This window comes from Etheostoma spectabile, chromosome 20 (assembly GCF_008692095.1).
Source record: "Etheostoma spectabile isolate EspeVRDwgs_2016 chromosome 20, UIUC_Espe_1.0, whole genome shotgun sequence".
NCBI classification, from domain to species: domain Eukaryota; kingdom Metazoa; phylum Chordata; class Actinopteri; order Perciformes; family Percidae; genus Etheostoma; species Etheostoma spectabile.
The window spans coordinates 16,302,894-16,313,375 of NC_045752.1; the positions used below are offsets into that span (position 1 = coordinate 16,302,894).

The following is a 10,482-nucleotide window of genomic DNA, read 5'->3' on the forward strand; positions in this document are numbered from 1 at the left end:
GTGTAGTACGAGTTATATAACTTTAGAAAACAGAACTCAAATGAAATATTGGGCTTCTTTGACATCACACCATTTTGGAATTGTTCTTAGTTATTTGCAGTAGAGAACAGGTATTTTTACTATAATTTGTTGGTATGCCATGACTTCCTTTTTGTACCTACTTCAGGGAACATTCATAGAAATCCATGTAATAGTTGTCTCGTCTTCTTTTAATACACGTTTATTTCATTTTATTAAAACCATAAGTCACAAACATTCCTTTAAAAAAGTAACTGTTTAATGATTAAGCATGCTGCCGTTTGATTCTTTTGTTTCATTTTTATTTCACACAACTTGAAGCTTTGACGTTGTGATGAATCTTGTTACTACAGCATTTAGTTTGTGTTGCTTCCTCTCACTCTGTATCAGTGTGTTTGGAGGACGCCACAAGCTTTCTCCAGTATTCATATCATGTGCAGGTCCCTGGCAATGAGAACTCTTCTTGCTCCCCCCAAATCAGAATGTATTATCATTTAAGTAAACACAAACTGGAAAATTGTTATACAACCCTGTTTCTTTCTTGTTGTGAAGTTTATTTTAAATACATTTGTACAGTATGTATGGTATGTTTGATCTAGAACCTTTTGCAAATGAACAAATACAACGGAAATGGAAAATTAAACAAATTCACAATAACAGGAATCCTCAGCTTTTTAAAGACATACTCTGTCTAACCACTTACTGTTGAACAGGCAAAAACTGGAAGACTGCAGAGTCATAGTTGATCTTTTCGTAATAAATTGATATTTTGAATACCGATTTACTTCGGAATCATATTTCTTTCCACATGTGCTTTCTAGGTTCATTGTAAACATCAGCAAATAAAGCACCCGTAGAAAATGACAATACATATCAGATTGCTAAACTTCAAAGACATCAAAACGTACAACCCAACAGGAGGTTATAATAACTTGCTATAGATGTAAATTGCAATGCTTTATGACTGTCATTGCAAAACTAGGTGTAGTTAAAAAGCACAAGATTTCCAAAAAAATATTGAAAATCACCTTTTCCTTCTGGGCAAATCACAGGTTTTTCTCTGCTGGGGCAACCTCTAAGAACAGCTGAAGGAACACTGTCAACTTGGTCAACAGCCCTGGGCAGAGCTTGTAATGGATGAAGGGTATGTAGACTATAGCTCCACTGAGGATAAATAAAGTCACATAGAGGTATTCAATCTGAGGACTGTCTATGATGGGCGCCAGCACAAGGAATATTGCCGCCATTAGGACCAGTATAGGTAGTATAATGGGAACCTGTGGAGAGAGGAAGAGACACAAGGTGACTGTCAACCCGCGTTAACAAAAAGACAAATGTATGTTTGTGATGATGTCAAGAGAAGTGCATGTGTATGGCACTGACCCTGTAGGGCCTGGGGAGCTCTGGCTTCTTAATCTTGAGATAGAGAAGTCCAGACAGGGTGATGGCATAGAAAAACCAGGCAGTGAAACTGACAACAGCAATGAAAAGGAATGTCAGAAAAAAACACGCACATCCGGTTAACATTATATAAATGCAAAGCAGACCCAGGTTTCACCTGAAGAAGTTGACAATACTCTGGAAGTCTCCAGGGATCAGCACCAGAAGAGAGATAACAGTGGTGAAGATCAGGGCTGGAGATGGAGTTAGTCTGCGGACGTGAGCCATGGCCAGAATATCTGGCTAAAAAGCACAACGCAAGTCAGGGTGAAACACTGTGACAACCGTCTTATGCTGAATAATCTTACATACGGTATGTTAAGAAGTAGAGACTCTCACCATGTGTCCTTCCCTGGCAGCAACAAAGCACACACGGCCGCCACTGAAGAACGTCCCGTTCAGAGAACCAAAGGCAGACAATGCTGCAGCCACAGACATGATCCAGCCCCAGCTTCCTAACACCTTATTCCTGTGGAAAAAGGTTAAAGTTCTCACAAAAGCTGCAATAGCATCCTTTACATTTTTCAAAAGCCACCTGCTACCCGTATAAAATATATATTTGACAAGAAAGAAGAATGCGTGGAATAAAAAAAGACTTTATCTCTTGTTCAGTTGAATTGATTTTGATACTCGAGAAAAAAACAAAACACTAAGAGTGATAATGCCATTGAATTGCAATGCTAAATCAGCGTAGTACTCATTTCATAATCCTTTAAATATGAGCAACTTTGACAGCAGAAAAAGCAAGTCAAACAATCAGTCTGGACCTGTCTACCAGAATCTGTGACATAAACATCAGGTACTGTCTCACCCCCAGGTTACTGCCACTGCGCTGGAGGACATGAGTTCTTTAGGCGTCATTACTGTCAGGTAGCTCACATTCACCAGCAGATATAAGCCAGTCACCAGAGAAATGGCTATCACTACCGCCCTAGGAAGATTCACCTGGAAGAAAATAAGGCAACATCATTTTCTGGCTAATGCATACATGTTTGCGTGATAATAATTGTAGTATTAACAATGGAATGAGGGATTGAGCCAGGAGTCAGACTCCAAAGTAAAATGAAATGATGAAAAAAACTCTGAGCACAATCCCATGTAGAGCTACAGCAATGTGGTGAATAAAGAAAGTCACTAACTTTCCTATTACCTAAAAAAATCTGTGACCTTCTGCTTGTGCCTAAATATGTTCTGTGATATTTTAACTTACTGCTGCATTTTCACATTTACATTCGCACATCCACATGATAGCAACAGTGGCAGGCACACACCTAAACCCTGGTTAGATAAGACCACAATTGGAGCAAACAATCACACACACCTTGTCCTCATGCAACACTGTCACTGCATCATCTGCCCGGTGACAAGAGGGACTGTTGTATTTGGGGGGGGGGAAATTATGCTATTATTTTGCTAAGCACACATGCACAATCTGACTCTTTACAGTCTCACCTCTGGTCTTTTTAGCTCCTCGGTGACAATGTTCAAGTTGTACCAGCCAGCGTAAGACCAGAGTCCTTGATAAAAAGCCATTCCTAGAGTGCTCAAAGAGTACTGAGTGCCTTTAAACGCATTCTCAACTTTCAAATTTTCCCCAAGGACCCTGCTGCTCTGTATGACCTCCACTATTCCTCCAATTACGATGAGCGCCAACACCAGCACCTTGGCCACCAAGAAGACCACTTGGAGTTTGATGGCAATTCGGACATTCAAGATGTTGACCATGGCAACAACCAGTATAGCCACAGCTGCAGCACACTTCACTACCAATTGAGGAGGAAGGCAGCCCGTGTAAATGGGTGCTAAAGAATATTCTGCAATGCTAATTGCAATTGCTGCAACGCCAAATGGCTTCACAACCAGGATAAAAGTGACTGCTGCAAAGAAAGCAGGACATGAACCATAGATCCTCAGTATGTAGATGAAGTCCCCACCAGATTCCGAAATGACTGTCCCAAGCTCGGTGTAGGACAGCGCTGCAAACATAGCTACAACTCCCGAGAGAGCCCAGATCACCAGACTTGCTCCAGGACTTCCCACGTAAGCCAGTAGAAACTGTGGGGACATGAATATACCAGATCCGATCATAGTTCCTGCTACTAGTGATACACCGCCAATCAACCCAATTTCCCGTTTGATTTTCAGGGCTTCAGGTTCTTGGTCCGCCATGGTTACGTAGATCAGAGAGTTGGTGATGAAAATACTGTACTTTACTGGTATTCACTCTTACAGAGTACACAACCAGATAAAGAAGTAGTCACACACCTGATGACTTTTAGTTACACATCTCAGAGATACAAGAGACAATATAACTGCTCAATGTGTTACTTGCACATAATATTTAATGCAGTGTACTTGTTAATCTTTGAACAGTGTATCCAGCTCTTGATTCCAAACTCTAATCTTATTTTATGCAATGCCTTATCTGGATATGTTAATTCTTGTATGGAACAGCAGTGGCGGCTCTATAAACTAACACTCATCTTTGCACTTTAACTCATTGTGTAACTTAATGTTAAGCCTTGTTTATTTGTGATATCATTTAAAAAAAAGATGTTTGTTGCCAATGTGAATTTCTTTTATTTGATGAGTAACTGAAATTCTGAAAATAAAAATAAATAAGTGACAAAAAACATGCATAATCTTGTTTGTTGATCTACAGTCGTAGTTGCAAAATGAATTGCAGGCATATAATCTGTCAATCGCTAACAGCATTATTGTATTTGTTTTTAATAAGTAACTCATACTTCTGAATGTTGTGAAGAAAGCAATTCAGCTCACATGAACATTTTTTCCCCTCAAATGAGTCAAACAAATCAAGTAAAATGACATTATGAAAAAACTCTGAGCACAATTCCATACATGAAGTGCTGTCAATATCTCAAGCTGAACTATACACTCATAGGTTACTATCAACAGTTACTGACACGGACATCCTTTTTATGCTTTCTCCACCAACATTTTTGAACTTTTGGCACCGAACATTTCACAATATGCAACAGTATAAGCATTTGTTTTTATAGTAACAGCAAAAGTTATTTAAAGAAGCTCTATTAAGGTTGTGAATCCTTTCAGTAAAAGTCAGCACAAGCACAAATGTTGCTGCTCTGTTCTTTCTTATCTTGCAAGACGTTTAACCATTGTTTGTAACTTTGTATATTTTGCCTGACCTTTTTGAATGCCCAAAAACCCACAATAAGGTTCACGGTTTATTGCATCTCATAACTAAGAATGAATAAACAAATTTGTTAGTACACTACATTGGGTGTTGTCGATGCATTAACATTTTCTACAAGGAAAGATGTTTGTATTCAAATGTATTCTTCTGAAGTGATTTCTTTAACTCTTGGCAAGTATATAAAAAGTATTGGCCCTCTAGAATTATGGTTTGTATTAAAATATCCATTCAAATTTCCAGACATGAAAAGACAGCCCAGAGCAACAGAAAGTTTCTGACTAAAGAACATCTTAAACTGCCTAAGTTGTAACTACCAGTGATTGGAAACCGTCTGTGACCTGCAATTTCTGCATAAACATATTTGTGATCTTTCAACTTTTTGCTGTATTTTCACATTTACATTCACTGCGCACATCGTCATGATAACAACACCGGCAGACACACACCTTAATCCCACAATGGGAACGAAGTTGCAGCAAACAATCACACCTTGAGTGTCATAATGCAACCCTGACACCTATAACCTTTTGTGAGTTTGACCACTGTCCTGCATAATCTTTAACAAGGTAGACTGCCGGGAGACTAGAGGGGCTATTGCTTTAAAAAATAATCATAATGGTATTATGTACTTAAGCACGAGGTTAGCTTTAGTAAATAAACAGACCGACGCTTGGGTTTAGGAAACGGGACACGCGGGACTCGATCTCAGGTCTCCTGGGTGAAAGTCCTGTTTTGAAAAGCGAGTGTGCGTCTTGATAACACGCCAATAACCACATACAAATTGGCGTGTCACACATACACCATTTCATGATATCAGTCTGGTAATTTACTGTAAAGCCTTGTTCATTTGTGTGACTTATTAACACTGAGATAACAGGTTAATATAAGATCTATGATTTGGTGGCCAACGTGAACTTCTTTTGTTCAATTGCTTCATTTTACATCAAAGTCTGAGTCAATTGTATACATTCATGATCTCTCAATTTGCAAACAGCATAATTGTATTTTTTGTACATAATTTAAGAACAGTACACAGAAACTCTTACTTCTGGATGTTTCAACTCCTCAGTTAAAAAATTCAAAGTGTTCCAACCATCATAGGACCACAAGCATTGAAAAAAAGCAGTGCCAATGGAGCTGACGTTAAAATTTGTTTCCTCAAAGGAGTTATCAAAGTTCTCAGTGTGTCCCATAAAAAGCATCACAACACCTCCCAAAATGATCACGGCCAGTGCCAGCAATTTGATTGCCATGGAAACCACCTGGATGGCGGTGGCCAAGCGGACACTCAGACAGTTAACTATGGCCAGCACAATGATAGCTCCTGCAGCCACCAATTTCACCACCAGTTGTGGTGGGTTGCAGCCGTTGTAGAAGGGGGCAACAACATATTCAGCAATGCTGAGAGCAATTCCTGTGGCACTGGCAGGCCTCATGACAATGATGAAGCTGAAGACAAACATAAAGGCCACCACTTTCCCTGCTGTCCGCAGCATGTAGATATATTCAGCTCCGGACTCTGGTATGACTGTGCCCAGTTCAGCATAGCAGAGCCCCCCCAGCATGGCTATCAACCCACAGCAGGTCCATATAACAAAGCTGGCTCCGGGGCTGCCGATGGCAGACAGCACGTACTGCGGGGATATGAAAATCCCAGATCCCATCATGGTTCCAGCAATGAATGACACAGCTCCTATAATCCCCACTTCTCTCTTCAGCTTGAGTTTATGTGTGTCACTCTCCATTGTTTAAGAACTACTGCTTCCTCAAAGACATTAGCAGTGGACACTGGAAGCAAACTGGTTGTAGATTAACTAATAAATCTTGGGTAATTTTAGTGCCATGTCTACAAGAGGAGGTGAAATCACCCTTCAACAGACACTTAACCAAGGTGTGGCCGTTTATCAGCTGCATTCCCTTAACACAGTAGCCTAGTTCCCAACCTTTTTGGGTCTGAGGTATCCCCTTAGCCCTGTCATGATGAACTCCTGAACTCACATACCACATCACCAATTACCAATGTTCCAAGTGTATCACACTATTCATCATATAAAAGTGTGTACGGTTTATCCATTCATTTTAGCTAATTATTTCAATCGTTTAGCTATAGATTCCAGCAATTGATAATGAATCATTATTTAATGAGACGTAATGAGTAGGCTGTGTTTGTCTGTAAAACAAATGCAAACAAATCTCTAAAATACTGCTCGTTCTGAGGTTATTACTCTGGCTGACAGTGACATGCTTTAAAACAAAATGTAGTATAGTACAAAAGTAATCCCTCTCTCCCTGCCCTCTGCCTGGTTTTTCTGTTTTTTTCTCATTTTGGTGAGATATGGACATTTGTGGGCGTCAACAAAGAGTCTCTGTGTCCCTCTCTTCATTCACTCTTTCTAGCTTTGTATTTTACCAAAATAAAGCTAATCTAAAACACTAGTAGACCATTTTAATCAGACAAAAGACTGACATTACACCTTTTCTCAGTTTCGTGGACTGCTTTGACATTTCTACATTTATCTGATGGCAACATATATTTTTAGACTCCCTTGCTTTTTGCTGACATCCTCCTGTGTAAAGTCTTGTAAGTAGAGGATATCAAGTTTAGACATTTATTGAATGCTATCATTTATATTCTAGCTTGGGTGATGTTATACTGTTATAGACAAATACTTTTCTGGTAAGAAATAACAGTTTTCCACCTCTAACAAAACATTTATTACTTTATGGTGATGCTGTGGAATATAGCAAGTGTCAGAATGCCAGGGTCACCTTGACATGGATTGCTTATAGGTCTTAATAAATAACTACTTCAATGCAATAAAACTTTCCCCTGAAACCCCATATACCCTTTTACTTACCTCTGGGCGTTTTAACTCTTCAGTAACATAATTCAGATTGTTCCAGCCATCGTAGGACCACAGTCCCTGGTAAAAAGCAATACCAATTGGATTGATGCCAACATTTGTGTTCTCAAAAGAGTCTTCAAAGGTTTCAGTATGCCCTTGGATAAGCATCACCAAACCTCCTATTATAATGACTGCCAATGCCAGAACCTTGACCACCATAAAAAACACTTGGACTGACATTGAAAAGCGAACATTAAGGCAATTCACAGTGGCAAGCACTATAATTGCAACTGCAGCCACGCACTTTACTAACACCAACGGAGGGGGGCAGTCTGAGTAAAAGGGAGCCACGACATACTGAGCAAAACTCAGCGAGATGCCGGCAACGCCAGCAGGTCTCACAAATAACACAGAGCTGAAGATTAGCATGAAGGCGAGGACTGGACCTGAAGTCCTGAGGATGTAGATGTACTCCCCTCCTGATTCTCTAATAACAGTGCCCAGCTCTGCGTAGCAGAAAGACACCATTATCACCAGTAAACCACAGATCGCCCACACAACCAAACTGGCCCCGGGGCTGCCGATGGTATAGAGCACTGTCTGTGGGGACATGAAAATCCCAGATCCAATCATTGTCCCTCCAATAAGGGACACGGCTCCCACCAGCCCTACTTCCCGCTTCAGCTTGAGCTTCTCTGTCATGTCGTCCATAATCACAGCAAAAAAGGAGCTCTTGTTGTCCAACACCTTTACCAATGGAAAAACCACTATAATTACATGGCCAAAGTCACTCTTGCAGCAACTCTGGGGAGTTAATAATTACGTGGGTGAGTGTATTTAAAGGAGCCTGTTTTGCTTTGTACCTTATCATTTTTCAAGAGGGAGAAAGTGTGGGCTGTGATGACCCCTGGGTTGGCCATGTCTTTGTTGTATGGGCTTCTTCTATCTCAGGATGCAGTAAAAGATGCAGTACACCCGAGTAAGCTGGGCTCAGAAGTCTATAAATTAGACCTATGATTATCATCTCACTCTCTTCCCCTGGTCTTTGAACAGACATTGCTTGTGCTTTGTAAGTTTGTCTCACACACACACCACACCCGCACATGCACGTATACATAACTGACCTGCTCACAGAAATACTTCATTTCTAGTTTTGTATTTCATGTATTAGCATAAGAAGTACAACTTTGAATTCTTCTGGATTAAAATTCCTAAAATACTTAACCAGATCACCAATGCCACACATTCACAATTCATGTGAAACACTTTTACATTGGGTATGCCACTATACTAACCAGAAAAACTAATATTGATCATTATTTCAGCACTTTAAGAACAGGTTTTGCTACAAATATGAACTCTTATCAAACAATAGTGAAGCTAATCAAAATAATGAAATAGTTGTACTTCTTGCCAAATCTGAAAATTAATCCAGTTAGTGATACAACATCTCATAGTTATCACCTACAATCTTTATAACACAATATCACTGTTCAATGATTTATTTACATTGTGCCGTGATTTTTCTGGACGTCTTTCACCTAAAACTTAAACCCTTTTATGGTGCATACTGTCCAAACTGTGGAAACACTTTTTTTAATGTCAAACCAGGTACTCTGTGTTGTGCCACATGGCAATCCACTATCACAGACAGGCGTTCAAAACCGTTCAGTCCAGAGTCATCTTACTGTGTTAATGTACAGTAGATATCTCCCGTGGCTTTATGAAGAGGTGCTCCTTTATCTGTCCAGCTCCATCAGGAAGCTTTATCCTCCCCTCCTGTAACAAAGAGGTGAACAGTCTTGTTGGAGTGCAGCATCTGCCCGGCTCGCTGGGCTCCGGTGATGGCCGCTAACTTGTGTGCATCGTAGCGGGAGAAAACGGCAGTGCAGGTCCAGCTGGCCTCCTCCCCCCGACCCCCCGCTGCCAGCATGTTACACACCTCGCTATAGAAGTGGGGGAAGGAGGGCAATCCATAAAATATCAAATTCTGGATGCCTTTGATGGTGTATCTAAATAAAAGAAGTGAGAGGTCAGAGTTTGTGCAGGGCTTACCAAGTTATATTTAAGACTTTTAAAAGACAATTCTAATATAATACCGCTCACACACATTTACCAGCGAGAGTATAAAAGGTATGCTGGGATGATATGGCCTAGAACTATGAATGATTTTATTACACCTTTTCAGTACTTTCCAGCAGTCGTAAGCAATCCCTGATTATTTCTTAGTTTATACTGCTGTTTTTGACTCCACAAACAAGGATTTAACAGCCTCCTGCGCACATTGTAACTTTTATAAAAAATAAAGCAGCATGCAGACTAATAATCTGATATAACTTTATTGCCTACGGTAGTTATATCTAAGACTATTTAATACTTTCCGGGGCTTCTTTGTTGTTAAGGAAACCAAATGCAATGCTTTATCAGACCTGCAGATACACAGGGAATCTTCAGGGGTGTTGCAAATAGCTAGTGTAATCATAATTCTATTAACATACCTTCAGAAAAGTATGAAGAATTATATTCTTGTTTGAGGTACTGTACATTTTTAGCCTACTTACAAATACATCTTTGTATTCTTATTACCAATAGACTGCAATAAAGAAGCTACCGTCATTGTATGACTACCCCGTCACGACATAAACAAACCCGAGGAAAGGGGAATGAACTCTGACATCCCAAATACACAACTGAAGTAAGAGATCCAACTTTTGAACTCTGTAAAATGGAGCACATCTATTTGTTATGTTATAGCACTTAGCTTTGTGATATGTTAACTTTAAAAGGTAATAAGATTACAGTATTTAAGGGCTTTACTATTGATGGCCTGGGAGTGATCCCACGAAGGAACATTCTAGCCTTAAGGTTGGTGAGGTCCAGTTTGATTTCGAATCAGAATACAATTTATATATTATATATTATTTAAGTGACACCAATGTTTTTCAGCAGGAAAACTCTACCGCTACCTGCTAAAGGAGAGGTGTACTAGCTGAATGACCC

The 10,482-nt window shown here is 39.9% G+C and overlaps 2 protein-coding genes across 4 annotated transcripts in view; both read right to left on the reverse strand.

Moving 5' to 3' along the window:
- Positions 1-224: 224 nt before the first annotated feature.
- Positions 225-8,529, reverse strand: zmp:0000001267 (b(0,+)-type amino acid transporter 1). Of its 3 annotated transcripts, none has more exons than XM_032501259.1 (6): positions 7,495-8,529; positions 2,270-2,403; positions 1,798-1,927; positions 1,577-1,701; positions 1,402-1,489; positions 225-1,295 (listed from the first exon to the last, which is right to left on the reverse strand). In XM_032501259.1, exons 1-6 carry the CDS (start codon positions 8,191-8,193, stop codon positions 1,065-1,067), a joined length of 1,407 nt encoding a protein of 468 aa, XP_032357150.1. In that variant the 5' UTR covers positions 8,194-8,529; the 3' UTR covers positions 225-1,064. The 3 variants fall into 3 exon arrangements, with proteins under 3 accessions (XP_032357150.1, XP_032357148.1, XP_032357147.1); XM_032501257.1 differs by lacking the exon at positions 7,495-8,529 and adding an exon at positions 5,683-6,497; XM_032501256.1 differs by lacking the exon at positions 7,495-8,529 and adding an exon at positions 2,911-3,960.
- A 552-nt stretch (positions 8,530-9,081) lies between these two features.
- Positions 9,082-10,482, reverse strand: part of utp25 (UTP25 small subunit processor component) — an 8,330-nt gene continuing 6,929 nt past the window's right edge. The window contains exon 12 of the mRNA XM_032501246.1: positions 9,082-9,494. Coding sequence (XP_032357137.1) covers positions 9,239-9,494 — 256 coding nt within the window. The 3' untranslated portion in view covers positions 9,082-9,238. The remainder of the gene's footprint in view (positions 9,495-10,482) is intronic.

Coding starts and splice junctions, on each gene's coding strand:
- zmp:0000001267 (XM_032501256.1), bottom strand. CDS start 3,627: ATGGCGGACCAAGAACCTGAAGCCCTGAAAATCAAACGGGAAATTGGG. Junction 2,404..2,910: donor AGGAGCTAAAAAGACCAGAG/GTGAGACTGTAA, acceptor ATTTTCTTCCAG/GTGAATCTTCCTAGGGCGGT. Junction 1,490..1,576: donor AGTATTGTCAACTTCTTCAG/GTGAAACCTGGG, acceptor TGCTGTTGTCAG/TTTCACTGCCTGGTTTTTCT.